Genomic DNA, 15,720 nt, shown 5'->3' with positions numbered 1-15,720 from the left:
GCTAATACCTCGTATGCTAAGGAGCAAAAGGAGGAATCCGTGTAAGGAGGGGCTCGCGTCTGATTAACTAGTTGGTGAGATAATAGCTTACTAAATGATCAGTAGCTAGTTCGAGAGGATGATCAGCCACCCAAATTCTTAATAGAGGTAGTAGTAGGGAATTTTTCGCAATGGACGAAAGTATGATGAAACAATGCCGTATGAAGGTAGAAGGCCTACGGTCGAGATGATTATGACTATGATCAACATGGGTATCTAGACAATGGAGTCCAATCGACTGTAAGTCCCTTTATTGAAACCACCACGTCGCCGATCGGGTGGCTGGAGAGGTGAGACATGGGCGTCGCCAGCTGCAATGCTCGAGGGTGGGGGCTTCGCGAGTGCATGAAACTGAAATGGAGTGTGGCTGAGATGGGGTTTCTTTCATGGGCCATGAGTAATTGGGTAGAGACATGGGCTTAAATGGGTAATGGGTATTAGACATGAGCTTGTATGAACTGGAGACCGAATCAAATTGATCGGTTTAAACCTTCCTAAAACCCTCCGTTTCTTCTAATTTCTTCATTCATTTTGATTCTCAACCCCAATCAATCTGTTCCGATTCCGATTCATGTCAAAACCCCTAAAGTTCATGCAATCCAATGCTTCTAACCCCAAACTCTGGATCCTGATCGGGGTTAGCGTCGCCGGAATCGTAATTTATGCAGAGACCCGAAGGAGAAGAAATGGCAAAGTGTTGCAGAGAGAGGACTTTGGTGCCTTCGTCCATCGTTTTGAGCTTAAACCTTTCCCTCAGCCGCCGCCGCCCGCCGCCAGACTTCCCCTTACCGGTCTCACTTTCGCCGTCAAGGATGTGTTCGTATTCTTCCTTTTTCTCTCTGCGATTTCTTGTTTCTTAATCTCACAGGGGTTTGTGTTCTTGATCGTTTGATTTTGTGGGTTGCTTTAGATTCGACGTGAAGGACTATGTGACGGGGTTTGGCAATCCGGACTGGAAGAGGACTCATGATGTTGCTGAGAAGACCAATGGGGTGGTAACTCTTCTGCTCATGAATGGGGCTGCTTGTGTTGGGAAGACTGTGATGGATGAACTGGGTTTTGGGTAAGCCGCTGTTCATATTCTCCCAGTAAATTTGTTTGTCAATGTTCTTGAGGTGTTTGTTTGATTGTTAATTTAGGATTACTGGGGAGAACAAGCAATATGGAACTCCTACCAATCCAAAGTTTCTATCATTTGTATCTGGAGGTTCTTCTAGTGGGTCTGCCGTGGCTGTTGCAGGAGAGCTTGTTGACTTTGCTCTTGGTTAGTATAGTTTCCATTTCTTTTTATAATGTATTGCTAAATTTTTGAGTGAATAGGCAATCCAATCCGAAAATACATACATTTATGTATATATATATATCTATTTCTCGATGGGGGCAAGGCAAGAAATATAACTCAGCAGTAGAGTGTTGCCTTGACGTGACGGAAGTCATTGGTTTGAGCCTGATTATCCCTAAACCCAATGTGAGTTTTTCTATTTTTACTTTCTCCCCTGCTGTGATCGAATGAGAATGGATAAGAGGCTCATGGGATTGACGTGAAGGGGTGGGGATTGCTATATTTCTGGGAGCGAACTCTAGGTGAATATGAAGCGCATGGATACAAGCTATATATATATATATGTATGTATATGCAGTGTGCACGTAGATAAGGAAAGCCAAATCTCTGTGGGGGGGCTGGTACCTTTCTTTTACGGCCTAAATTCCTATTTGTCAGCAGTGGGGAACTATTGCTCGATAGGGAAGAGGCGAAAGGCTTGGGCCTACCTATCCCGATAGGACCTTATAAAGGAATGAGAGTGAGAGGTTCCATATTGCAGAGCCGAAGGGCAGCACTTTTGTATGTGATTGTAGTATGTCACCTCGTCTCGTCCCGGTACCACAACATTTCAGAGTATCTATGATATATATACAAGTCTATATCTATCTATCTATATATATATATATATATTGGTGCACTTTCTTTATAAGAGCATTAGAATGTTCTCTTAAATGAAAAATCTTTACTCTGAGAAGCATTTCCAAAGACAGTTCAAGTCTGTTTCTGTTTTAGTATATACGAGGCTCGCGAGTCTAGCAAGATTCAATCTCATAATGAAGTAATTTCTTATATTTTAGGCACGGATACGGTTGGTTGCATCAGAATTCCAGCTTCATTTTGTGGTATATTTGCATTTCGACCCTCTCATGGAGTCATACCAATGAATAGAGTTTTGTCGAATTCGCCGAGCTTGGATACTGTTGGTAAGATGGCACATCAATTGACATTTTTCTTCATTTTTCTATCACGGATATTCATTCGAGTACTTTTTGTATGTCATTGTTAAGGATGGTTTGCTCGTGATCCATCCATTCTACATCGTGTTGGGCATGTTCTACTCAAACTGAATTCAGTAGAACCTCGAAGGATGCGACGCCTTGTTTTTGCTGATGATCTATTTCAGCTTTCCAAGGTTCCTTTGCAAAAGACTGTTCATGTCGTTAAAAAGGCTATAGAAAATCTATCTGGTTGTAAGTTTCAGGACCGTTCACACGTATTTCCTATCGAAGCTTTCAGTTCAAGTGCTTTAAAGGTTATTTTAGGTTTATATTGATTTTTTGAGCTTTTTGCATCTGCAGATCAGTCTCCAAAACACATGAACTTTGGTCAGTACTTGGTGTCTAAAATCCCGAGCCTGAAAGAGTTCCTCCAACAACCACCGAACTCGCAAAAAGGAATTTCTATTTTCAAAGCTTTGTCATCTGTTATGATTTTATTACAGAGGTAAGCTCAGGTGATTCTAACTACTTCATGTCAGTCTACTTATGGATTAAGAAGCAGAGTCGCGTATATATTACACCTATATTTCTTTTGATAAGATCGTCGCCCCTATATTTCATGAAGCACAAATAGACATTGGATGCTGCTCGACTTCCCACCCGATACTATTGCGGGTGATCATCCCTTTGTGCATGCACCATAGTGAAATCAACTTATGTAATATTTATTTATTTTTCACCTTAACCTTTTGTTTCCTTTATTTTCTTACTTATAGATAATTGCATTTTTTCCTGGGCGTTGCACCTAAAATTGTGCACATGTGTGAGATCCCACATCGGTTGGGGAGGAGAACGAAACACCCTTTATAAGGGTATGGAACCCTCTCCCTAGAATACGCGTTTTAAAAACCCTGAGGGGAACCCTGAAAGGGAAGACCCAAAGAGGACAATGTCTGCTAGCGGTGGACTTTGGTCGTTACAACATGATGCGTGTCAAATGACATGCTAATTTTTGTGTTACGTGAAACCATGTGATCCATTATAAATTCTCAAAATTTAGAAGCGTGTGGGTGAGAAATAGCTGCAATAGGACGAACCCGTTACTCTTTACTTTTAACTTAAAATTATTAGGCTTCTCCATATTCTTTCGGTATTGTCTGTTGTGTTGGTGCTGTACATTACGTAATAGAACGAACATCTCATTTTGGTCTTTGAGTCACGTTGCTCAATGGTGACCTTTTCTTTCACTGTTGAACTGTAATTGCTACATAATGGTGGCTGTTAAAATGCATAATTGTCGATATATTAGCTACATTGTATGTTCGATAATATGTTCCATCTTCAAATTGTTGTTTTCTTTCAGGACAATAAACCCCTACTAATGAATCTGTTGTGGCATGCACTTTTCAGATGCGAATTTAAAATAAATCACGAAGAATGGATTAAGTCGGTCAAACCCAAGTTAGGATCTAACGTATCTGAAGATGTTCTTGCAGCAATTAAAACATCTTATGATGATATGAAAACGCTTTATAAAGTCAGAACGGAGACGAGACTTGCACTTCAAAGTTTATTAAAGGTATCCCCAATTCATTGTTGTGTACCTTGAAATGAGTGTATGTAAATATGAATCTTTTGCAGCAATTCTAATATTTTGCATTATAAAATACGAGGAATTCTCGAGTGTTTGATAAGAAGACTTCCCTTATTATTGTGATTTTGTACCGTTTATGTGTTAGGATCGCAAAATAATACACACACTCGATCTAAATGAACACAAAAAACAGGAGACGGAAAATGCAAGGAGGAATATTGGCTAAAGGTTTATATTGATGACTTCAACTATCTACAGTAATAGAGAATACACGGTCTAAGGGGATATGTATAGCTTTACGAGATATAACCATCTATATATAACTATCTACCATATATAGGTTTACCAGATATAGCCTTTTAATGTACGTAGTTGTTTATTATATATGACCACTTACTATATATGACCATAGACTCTACTATATATGACCATAGACTCCATAACCGAACATTATGACCACTCACGTGGTTGTTGGTCAGTAATTCTTAAAATAATTATTTATGTACACTAAATTGATCTGTTTTTGTTCTTATATTATTATTCACTCTAGGATGATGGCATATTAGTAATTCCCACAACTGCAGACTCCCCACCAAAGCTAAGTACAAAGAAGGGAATTTCTTCGGAGTTTCGTGATAGGATATTTGCATTATCAAGCATTTCAAGCGTGTCTGGTTGCTGTGAAGTAAGTTAACAATCTCGTTTCAGTTATTTTCTGTCGACCGCTCGAAGAGTGACATGTTATTGTTGTTATAACATCGTATTGTCAGGTTGTTGTTCCTTTGGGAAGGCAGGATGATTGTCCCATATCCATTTCACTTTTAACATTCCATGGTGCTGATAAGTTTCTTCTAGACACAGTCTTGGATATTTTCTCAGCTCTTCAAGAGCAAGTCAGCATAGCGTCTAACAGTCTATCGCCATTTGCTGATACCAACGGCGACATGGATGCCTCTGAACTATTGAAAGAAAAGGTTTGCCTCTATTGTCGATGCGATTAATAATGTCCGTCTTGATTCTGCCATGATGATGTTATTCGATGTGAAGTAGGTTCTTATTCAAGCACTCATAAGATCCTTTTTGCTAAAATTTACAGTTTCTGATTTAATTAAAAGATCCATTTGTTTTTCTCCTCTGCTTTTAAAAACTATGTGGCTGGTCAATGAAAAATAAATGTGATTTGACATCAGACGAGTAAGAAACGTGTAGTAATTTCCCGGGGATCCGGTGAAAGTCCTAGGTGAATCAGTAACAGTTTCAGATTTTGATTTCAGGCATAAAACCTCGAATTACATACCATAAAAAAAATAGTTTCCACCTTTTCGGTCTACTCAACTTGTATTTCGATTTTCACTTCTCGTACTCCCTTTCGAGGGCCAAATTTGTTATTTCGTGTTCATATACTGATTCTGCGGTTATGATCGTCACAAATTTTTGAGCTTTGATATTGGAAATATTGCCCAAACATTTATGTAGTGGCAGGAGATTCTACATGAAGTGAGGGCTCGTATGATTGCCATCTTCGTTTGCTTTCGCTTTGTTCGTTCTAAAACATCTGGGGTTGCCTGTTTTTCATTGTTCATAAAAAGTTGACTAGCTTACATGTTCCAATACATTGTTATTGTTGATGAACATACTCAATTTTCTTAGTTGAACAGTTTACTTACAAAAGGAATGATTTGCAGGGCAATGCAGCTTTTAAAGGAAGACAGTGGAATAAAGCTGTTAATTACTATACAGAAGCGATTAAATTAAACGGGACGAACGCAACTTATTATTGCAACCGAGCTGCCGCTTACTTAGAGTTAGGCTGGTATGTTACCCACAAATATTTCAGTCAGCTATTTACTTATTCTACTTGGTGTGTACTGAATTCATCAATTACTTGAATTTCAATACATGTAGCTTTCAACAAGCTGAAGATGACTGCAGCAAAGCCATATTACTTGATAAGAAGGTAACTATCTGATTTATACTTGGCTATATAGAAAAACAACCAAACACACACAAACATACATTCAAAGGCAAAAACTAAAAGAAAGGATTACAAAAAAGGCCAAATATCAACGAACTGAGATCCCTCAACGGTTGGGGAGGAGAACGAAACACCCTTTATAAGAGTGTGGAAACCTCTCCCTAGTAGACGCGTTTTAGAAACCTTGAGGGGAAGCCAGAAAGGGAAAGCCCAAAGAGAATAATAACTACTAGCGGTGGGCTTGGGTCGTTACAAAGGATAGTTGTGGAACATTCTAGTCATTAACGGCTAAATGAAGGTGTTTTACCTAGCCATAGACCCCGAGCGGCGGTCAAACAGAGGCATGAATGCAAGATGCCATCTGTACTACCTCCTAATAGGGCTCCAATGGAATTTTAATATTTGTTGCTATATGCACCAGATATGTTTAGACTAAAACTTCCTGCAGGTTTCTTTTTGTTGTTGCTGTTGTTGCTGCTGTCTCTCTTAATTATTATTATAAAATTTATTCATGGGGTAGCTTCCCGTGATGGTATACTCTGTTACTATGTATGTTGAGTGTCACAATTGTACTCTTCCGGCAGTGGAACAACGATTGTACAACATTTGTTCTAATCCTATGAACAAGTCAGCCGTGAGAAATTCGGATTTCGCGGACAACGTCGGCGTATGCTCGAGCCTCGAGTCACGTTTGCGAGAAATGTTTTAAAAAACATGAGCGGGGAAATACATTTGAAAACAATTTGAAAGAATGGAAGAATGTAACGTTATATGGCTATAAGTAAAGAAAGAAACAGGACTTAAATAACATATAACTCAGAGTAGGAAGAATTGATGACTAGTCGCATCCCCATATAGTACATTTTGGGGCATTTTAGCGGGTGTAGACATGATTTTGGTGACAGGTCATATACCTCCTTATTGACACAACATGAAATAGTGAAAGTCTATCTAAGATGAAAGCATGATAAAAGGGGTTTGGAACGGGCATGCGACCATGGACAACACGTCTTAGACAAGCATGACCGGGACATCCGACATGCGGCCATAAGCAACATGCCTTGGACAAGTATGATCGTGACACTGAGCAGGAACATATTTAAGCCTTTGGTTTGAGCAGGAACGTATAAACATAATTCATTTTGGGTTGAAATACTCTGTTACTATGTATGCTGAGCTGGTGTTTTTAGTCGTTAAAAAACGATCGATTTATCTTTACGTTAGACAATCTGCAAAAGAGATGATGATATTCTTAACGTTTCGTTTCTTCACGCAGAATGTGAAGGCATATCTCAGACGAGGAACTGCCAGAGAGTCTCTTCTTCTCTATAAAGAAGCCATCAAAGGTGAGATGATTTTTATCACTAAAATATCTGAAGCTGCATTGTTTACGTTCTAGAACCGCTGTTTCGTTGCATGTGAACGTATGCGTATGCATTGACGTGAACATGTTGCTCAATCGATTAGGATTATGTAAACAACTTAAGAGAAAAATTATATAAACTTAGTATTAGATTGATTTTGTGCATCTAGCAGACCTTTTGGCTATCGTTACGAACCCTGAAATTTCGAGATAGATTTGAATAATTGACACAAATCGACCTCGTAAAAGAAAACGGGGATGTCAAGTTTTGTCATTATAGACTAATGGTGGTTTCAGAACTGGCCATGGAATGCTTGCCTTTATTTAGACGAGAGTGTTTTCTCTGTTAATGAAAGCGTGTTTCGGTGCACGTTCGATAAATATTTGCTTTGGTTTCTCATACTTCTGCAGATTTCAAGCATGCTCTCGTCCTCGAACCGCAGAATAAAGTTGCGAATCTTGCTGAAAAGAGATTAAGAAAACTGATCAGTTGAGGATGCAATTCTCGTATCGAAAACGAAAAGAAAACCCGAAAAAGAATAGCAAAAAGAAAACACAAAGCCAAGCTGATAGAAGCATTGTAATTGTGCATTGTCAAGTGAAAATAAAGAGTAGAGCTGGAAAGGAGTCAGAGCCCAGCAGCAGCTGCCAATTTTGTGAGTATATATTTGAACTTTAGTGAACCTTAGTTTGGCACAGGACCATGTGGAATTCTTTTATCCATTGAACCGTGTGGGAAGTTTCAATTCAAAATTTGGGTGCTTGTTCAGTGTTGTGAAAATATTCTCTCTTTTTTGATCTTTTTCTGAACCTGTTCACTGTGATCATTTACATTTAGGTTGATTTTAGAGAGTTGCGTAACAACAAGTCCACCGCTAGCAGATATTGTCTTCTTTGGGCTTTTCCTTTCGGGCTTTCTACTAGGGAGAAGTTTTCACACCTTTATGAAGAATGTTTCGTTTCCATCTCCATCTCCAACCGATGTGGGATCTCATCTCCCTTTGAGGCTCAACGTCCTCGATGGTACACCGCTCGGTTGGAAAGAGAAACGAGTGCCAGCGAGGACGTTGGGTCCCGAAGGGAGGTGGATTGTGAGATCCCACGTCGGTTGGAGAAGAGAACGAATCATTCTTCATAAATGTGTGGAAGCAGACGATTTTTAAAAACCTTGAGGGAAAGTCCAAAAGGGAAACCTCAAAGAGAACAATATCTATTAGCAGTGGGCTTAGGTTGTTACGGATAACTTTATGNTCAATCGATTAGGATTATGTAAACAACTTAAGAGAAAAATTATATAAACTTAGTATTAGATTGATTTTGTGCATCTAGCAGACCTTTTGGCTATCGTTACGAACCCTGAAATTTCGAGATAGATTTGAATAATTGACACAAATCGACCTCGTAAAAGAAAACGGGGATGTCAAGTTTTGTCATTATAGACTAATGGTGGTTTCAGAACTGGCCATGGAATGCTTGCCTTTATTTAGACGAGAGTGTTTTCTCTGTTAATGAAAGCGTGTTTCGGTGCACGTTCGATAAATATTTGCTTTGGTTTCTCATACTTCTGCAGATTTCAAGCATGCTCTCGTCCTCGAACCGCAGAATAAAGTTGCGAATCTTGCTGAAAAGAGATTAAGAAAACTGATCAGTTGAGGATGCAATTCTCGTATCGAAAACGAAAAGAAAACCCGAAAAAGAATAGCAAAAAGAAAACACAAAGCCAAGCTGATAGAAGCATTGTAATTGTGCATTGTCAAGTGAAAATAAAGAGTAGAGCTGGAAAGGAGTCAGAGCCCAGCAGCAGCTGCCAATTTTGTGAGTATATATTTGAACTTTAGTGAACCTTAGTTTGGCACAGGACCATGTGGAATTCTTTTATCCATTGAACCGTGTGGGAAGTTTCAATTCAAAATTTGGGTGCTTGTTCAGTGTTGTGAAAATATTCTCTCTTTTTTGATCTTTTTCTGAACCTGTTCACTGTGATCATTTACATTTAGGTTGATTTTAGAGAGTTGCGTAACAACAAGTCCACCGCTAGCAGATATTGTCTTCTTTGGGCTTTTCCTTTCGGGCTTTCTACTAGGGAGAAGTTTTCACACCTTTATGAAGAATGTTTCGTTTCCATCTCCATCTCCAACCGATGTGGGATCTCATCTCCCTTTGAGGCTCAACGTCCTCGATGGTACACCGCTCGGTTGGAAAGAGAAACGAGTGCCAGCGAGGACGTTGGGTCCCGAAGGGAGGTGGATTGTGAGATCCCACGTCGGTTGGAGAAGAGAACGAATCATTCTTCATAAATGTGTGGAAGCAGACGATTTTTAAAAACCTTGAGGGAAAGTCCAAAAGGGAAACCTCAAAGAGAACAATATCTATTAGCAGTGGGCTTAGGTTGTTACGGATAACTTTATGATTTTTTTCCAGCTAAACACCTTGTTTCATGACTTGATTTCGGGTGAAAAGTTCTTGTATTATGCCGAAGTTTTAATACCAACTGAAAGAGGACAATGAATACTTGAAATGATCTATTCTATGGGTTGTATAGTTATGTCTTTTGAGTTCGACGTTCCATAGGTTGTACAACTATGTCTTTGAGTTCGAGGAGACAATGAAAACGTTCTATAGGTTGTATGGTTGTGTCTTTGAGCTTGAAGGAGACAATTAAGGCANTTATTATTATTATTATTATTATTATTATTATTATTATTATTATTATGTTCGATGGATTCATTTTGTTGCAATATTATTATAAATTTTTAGTTCATCGATTAGTAGCGGTAAAGAATTGAATATTTAACTTTTTAGTTGAGGATATATGTCGTTATTAGTTGAGTTATGTTGGGATAGATAAGTATTTTACTATTTTATTTATACTTTTTTTTTGGGTATGTTCTTCGAAGGAAAAACAATAAAATTAATTGTTAAGGTTGGAAAATCGTCATCGTGATGTTTTTTTTTTTTTTATGAGATTAAGGTTAGTAGTTATACGTCGTCAATCTATGTTTTAAAATTTAAAATATAAATTACAATCTCAATCTAATGATGTAATTAATAAATATTAACTTCAATCAATATTAATTCGGGGTCGAACTTTCATCTAGTTTCAACCAAGTTAAGTTATTACAAAACAATAATTAGATATTCGTTTACAATGAAAACCTCCCTATCGGAGAGAGTTAGAGTTTTCTCTCTAAACAATTTCAAATTATTTTTTAGTAGGAAAAATCTGGAGTTATAATGTAAATATTTTCTTGTGCACGTCAAAGATCTCTGATGATGAGAGTCGAGGTTCCTGCAAAATATCAAATTAAAACGAAAAACGTAAAAATTAGTATGAAAAATGCGAAGGTCTTTTCCATGGTAAATACTCTCGATTGCTAGTACATACTTATAATATAGATACACCGACACCATTCAATATTTTAGCCGCCCCGTTACTTCTAGGACGTCAAATCTACAACAACCACTATTCCAATTGGTTGGCTTGTGAATTCACATCTGATTGTTATTATAAAATGGTCGTACAGTGACGACCTCATTAAATAACATTTCCACTCTAAGAGCCTTCTCATAACAATGCCTTAGGGATATTCAAGTAAATTCACATTTGTGACGTGTGTGGGGAAGGAGGTCATCCAGAGGAGAACGAGAAAGAGACAGGAAAACTCGACACTGAATAACTCGACACTTTAACCAAAGTTTTGTTGTTTAAATTTGATCGTTCGTATCAAGTTCAAGAAGTCAATTTCGAGTGTTCTAATAGTTGAATTATGTAGAATTCATTAGTTTCTTCACTAGCAATCGATGACGAGAAAAAAAAAACGTTGAAAAAGAAGAAAAAAAATGAAAGGGTAATGAGTAAATGACCTGAATTTGTTTGTATTCGAACAATTTTCTGAAAAAAACACATGGGAGGCATCCTTTTTTGTTGGCCCTTTGAACGGCTTCTTGCATGCAATCAAGCAGGCGTCCATACGTTATTTCTCCAAATCTCTTAACCAAATCGATAAGAATGAATGTCAATGCTCCGTTCATCGTCTTTCTTGATAATATCTGCATATTATTCCCAACAATCGTCAACAACCCTAAACTTTCTCGAGCAAATTAGTTCTTTTGATCGTTCTTAAGTTCTTCTCATTTTGGTCTATAAAGTTCTCACTTTGTTCTATTTTGATCTCTCAACTTCTAAAATATCGGTTCAGGGTCCAACATCGTCACTGACACTCATTCCTTTCTCCAATGGATGTGGGACCCCCCAATCTACCCCTCTTTGGGACCCAACATCCATAAGTGGCACACCACCTATCCTCACGACACTCGTTCCCTTCTCTAATGGATGTGGGACCTCCTAATCCACCCCTTTTCGGGACCCAGCATCCATACTAGCACACCGCCTTGTGTTCACCTCCTTCGGGGCTCAGCCTCTTTGTTGACACATCGCTCGGTGTCATACTCTGATACCATTTGTAACAACTCAAGCCCACCACCAGATAAATTGTCATCTTTAAGTTTTCCGTTTCAGACTTCCCCTCAAACGTTTTTAAAATGTCTACTAGGGAGAGAGTTTCACACCTTTACAAAAAAAATGTTTAGTTCTCTTCCCAAGAGACGTAGAATCTCACAAAAATGCAACTGTTCAACCAATCTAGTTTTCATTCATCCGAAACCATCTCAACCGGAACCGTACGGGTTNAAATAAAAATAATCAAAGAGAAACCACACACTCCAAGTCAACCTCTCCAAAGGCTTGAGTTGGAATATAAACTAAAAATTAAATTAAAAAAACTCGTACTAAAAAGGAAGATAATAGGGAATATTATGTGGATGCTTACAGAAGTATCAGCAGCAAATTGATCATCTCCACAAGCACTCAAACAAATCGCCAATCCACCACTCGTCGCCTTCCACGCTCCCGACGGCGGCCTGTTGTCCACCCACTCATCCCTAAAACCCCATATTCCAAAATCAAAATCGAACCCAAATTCAAAATCAAATGAAATAACCGAACCTGTTGCGGTCATAAACATAGGCGAGATCGAGCATTGTGGCGCTGTGGCAGGCGTCGACGATGCTGTGGAGGTTCACGCCAGCCTTCAGAGGTGAAACAATGGTGGCGTTGATCTCGTTGTCGCTTATCATCCCTTCCTCCATGAAGTCCACTGGGCATATCGTCTCATCGTAGCCGTCGATCTCGTCCATCGCGAAATCCGGCTGCCGTAATCCATGGCCGGAGAAGTAGAACACCAGGCTTTCGCCTCCCCTGCAACCTTCAACTAGCCATTTTAGTCCGCTTTGGATGTTCTTCTTTGTTGGTACTCGTTCTGGGTTTGTTTCGTACTCTGCTCCGGTTCCAACCATAAATATTTTAGATTAGGTGGTTGGAGTCGTTCGAGTCACCTATTCAATTTTTTGTGCCCATACCATGTATATTTATTTTATTTTCAAACATTTGATTAATATTTGTTTTATTTGGTTTTTAAAATTATACCGAATGATTAGAATGCTTCGTTCTCCTCTCCAACCAATTTGGATCTCACAATCCACTTCAACGTCCTTGTCGACACTCGTTCCTCTCTTCAACCAATGTGGATCTTATAATCCACTCCTTTTGGAGCCAGCGTCCTCGCTGGCACTTATTCTCCTCTCCAACTAACGTAGGATCTCACAATCCACCTCCTTCAGGACCCAGCGTCCTCGCTGACACTTGTTTCCCTGTCCAATCGATGTGGGATCTCACAATCCATCCCTTCGAGGCCCAACGTCCTCATTGACACTCTTCTTCTCCAACTAATGTGGGATCTCACAATTCACTTCCTTTGGGGCCCAACGTCTCTCGGTGACACATTGACTGATGTTCACCCATTTCATGATTCAACATCCTCGTTGGCACATTGCCTGAAACCAGACTCTAACCCCTCAAGATTTTTAAAATGCCTCTACGAAGGAGATGTTTCCACACCATTTTAAAGAATGTTTCATGCCTCCACTAGGGAGAGGTTTCCACACCTTTTTAAAGAATGTTTCGTTTCACTCTCTGTCTCAACCTTTCAGTATGATTTTACAGAGGATAATAAATAATAAAAATAAAATAAATATATGTATATAATTTNCTCGAAAAATCTGATCAACTCAATCCGACTTATACGATTTGAGTTGTGTTAATTTCAAATAAATGAAGATTTTATGAATTGGATTAGTTCATTGGTTCGTCTAATGCTAGATTGGGTTAAATCCAATATAATGTGTTATTTATATATATATATATATATATATATATATATATATAAATAACACATTATATTGGATTTAACCCAATCTAGCATTAGACGAACCAATGAACTAATCCAATTCATAAAATCTTCATTTATTTGAAATTAACACAACTCAAATCGTATAAGTCGGATTGAGTTGATCAGATTTTTCGAGTCTAAAAAATATTGAAATGAGAAACAGTAAATATAAGTATCATATTCTTGTAATATTAGAAATGTTCGGGTTTAGATGTTCATTATCTACATTTTTACTTGGTCAAAAGGTAACATTAAAAGCTTTAAAGATGCTTCAAAAGAAGGCGTTCTTGTCAAATTGTCTAAAAAGAAATATGCTTCTCTTGACTACGCTATTCTCGAAAATTATCTCATACTTATTATTAATTAATAATTAACGATAAATTTATATTCCTAAATTTTGGAGGTTTATCGTTAATAATTGTATCAGCAATTTAGACCTTATAATTAGATTCCGTTTTAAAAATATTAATCTAGTTTTCATAAGTGTTTAAAATTTTTTAAATACCAAAATTAATAAATAAAATTTAGGTTGATTATTAATTTTAAAATATACATTTTTATTTAAGTCACAATTATCTATACATATATTACTTTATTTAATTTCATAATTATTATTTTTATTATTTATTCTTTAAAAACTCTTAAAAATAACTTTTTAAATAAGGTAATTTCTTAAAATATATATTTGAAAATAAATAAATAAATATTTTACCAACTAACATTTTACTTTTATTAAAAAAAAAAAAAACTTTGAATAAATTACCGGAATGAATCGAACCAACCCAACTCAACGTGGGTTAGTTTCATTATTTAATAAAGACGGTTTAGTTTGAAAAAATTTATAACCCGAACAATTAGGATGTGTGTAAAAGATGTCTAAATCTAATCTAACCCAAATCCACGAACACCCTTAATCTATAAGTTCTTATGATAATTCAATTGGATCATTATCGAATGTAAGTCATTTTCGTACCAACCCACATATTTTTTTAAAAAGTTATTCCTTAAAAACCCCGAAAAAACAAAAAATAGCACAAAAATTGTCACAAAAATAAATGATCATAAATTTAGAAGGCAGAGATGACATAACCTGTGAGAATACGAATGTTATGTTTGGAATATCCAAAATGATTGATCAACAAATCTTGCATATTCCGAACATCATTCAATGTCCCAAGTAGCCTATGTTTCCAGTTCTTGTAACTCACCCCACAGAGGAGAGCTCGCTTTCTCGGCCGCCCGTCCGAGGCAGCGGAGGAGAGGCTTTTCATCGGCCGCGGTGGCAGCCCGAGAGCTGTTTCAGCTCTCGGGTCATCATCTCGACTTGTGTTTCGTCTTGTTTGCAACGTCCCGGCACCGGAGGAGGAGGAGTGGTTCTTGATCTTGGAACAGCAACGTTCACTTTTGGTATCCATTTTTGTGCCATTCCTTAAGCCTAAGGAGTGAAAATTGGGAATATATAAAAGCCTCATATGGAATAAGTTCAAGAAGAATATGTAAAATTACAAAAGCTTAGATTTTCTTTTGATTATTCTTCGAATTTATTGGTTTATATTTCGATTTGATTCTTAAACTCTTCGAATTTGCGTTGTATTTTAGCATTGGTCGAACTTTTACACAAAATATTAAATTTTATTAATGCATGAACTTAAAAAAGTTTTAATAAACGTTTAGCTTTAGGGTCGTTTTTTTCTTCATTCACACGAGAATATTTGATATTTTCTCTAAAATTTACTCGGTAAACTAAGAAAACGCGTGAAGTGGAGTGAAGGATTATATTAATATAATGTTTGAATATGATGTTTTAATTTTTTTTAAAAAATTTTAAGAATATTAATATTATTTTGAAAAGTTCATAGATATTTTTGAAATGTAATATGAATGATATTTTTAAAATTTCATCGGTATTAATATTACATTTGAAAGTTGGCATTATTAATAATAAATATATATTTTTTAGTTTTTCTTTTAAAATTTAAAAGTGTTTTAAAGGTATTTTTGATTTTTTTTTTTTTAAATTTAAAAAGATATTAACGAAACAAACAAAATATTATTTATCGTATTTTTTTTTACATTTTTTGTGATGTCCCACGGGGAGGAGAACAAAACATCCTTGTATGAAAACCTTCCATTAGCAGCAGACGCGTTTTAAAGCCTTGAGGGGAAGACCAAAAGAGAAAGTCCAAAGTGGATAATATCT

General features: G+C 37.1%; 2 protein-coding genes across 2 annotated transcripts; one reads left to right on the top strand and one right to left on the bottom strand.

The window, feature by feature from the left end:
• Positions 1-317: 317 nt before the first annotated feature.
• LOC111776244 (outer envelope protein 64, mitochondrial) lies at positions 318-8,029 on the top strand. Its single transcript, XM_023655641.1, has 13 exons — positions 318-855; positions 950-1,102; positions 1,179-1,303; positions 2,161-2,286; positions 2,371-2,553; positions 2,662-2,806; positions 3,712-3,880; positions 4,446-4,580; positions 4,666-4,869; positions 5,581-5,708; positions 5,801-5,852; positions 7,147-7,216; positions 7,645-8,029. The coding sequence occupies exons 1-13, from the start codon at positions 611-613 to the stop codon at positions 7,725-7,727; spliced, it is 1,818 nt and encodes a 605-aa protein (XP_023511409.1). The 5' UTR covers positions 318-610; the 3' UTR covers positions 7,728-8,029.
• A 2,279-nt stretch (positions 8,030-10,308) lies between these two features.
• LOC111811364 (metacaspase-1-like) lies at positions 10,309-14,935 on the bottom strand. The gene is made up of 5 exons (XM_023698175.1): positions 14,611-14,935; positions 12,239-12,569; positions 12,063-12,174; positions 11,098-11,283; positions 10,309-10,522 (listed from the first exon to the last, which is right to left on the bottom strand). The coding sequence occupies exons 1-5, from the start codon at positions 14,933-14,935 to the stop codon at positions 10,463-10,465; spliced, it is 1,014 nt and encodes a 337-aa protein (XP_023553943.1). The 3' UTR covers positions 10,309-10,462.
• Positions 14,936-15,720: the final 785 nt, after the last annotated feature.

This window comes from Cucurbita pepo, chromosome LG15, assembly GCF_002806865.2.
Source record: "Cucurbita pepo subsp. pepo cultivar mu-cu-16 chromosome LG15, ASM280686v2, whole genome shotgun sequence".
Taxonomy (NCBI): domain Eukaryota; kingdom Viridiplantae; phylum Streptophyta; class Magnoliopsida; order Cucurbitales; family Cucurbitaceae; genus Cucurbita; species Cucurbita pepo.
The sequence above is the reverse complement of the archived record's forward strand: the minus strand, read 5'-3'. Positions and strand labels throughout refer to the sequence as shown.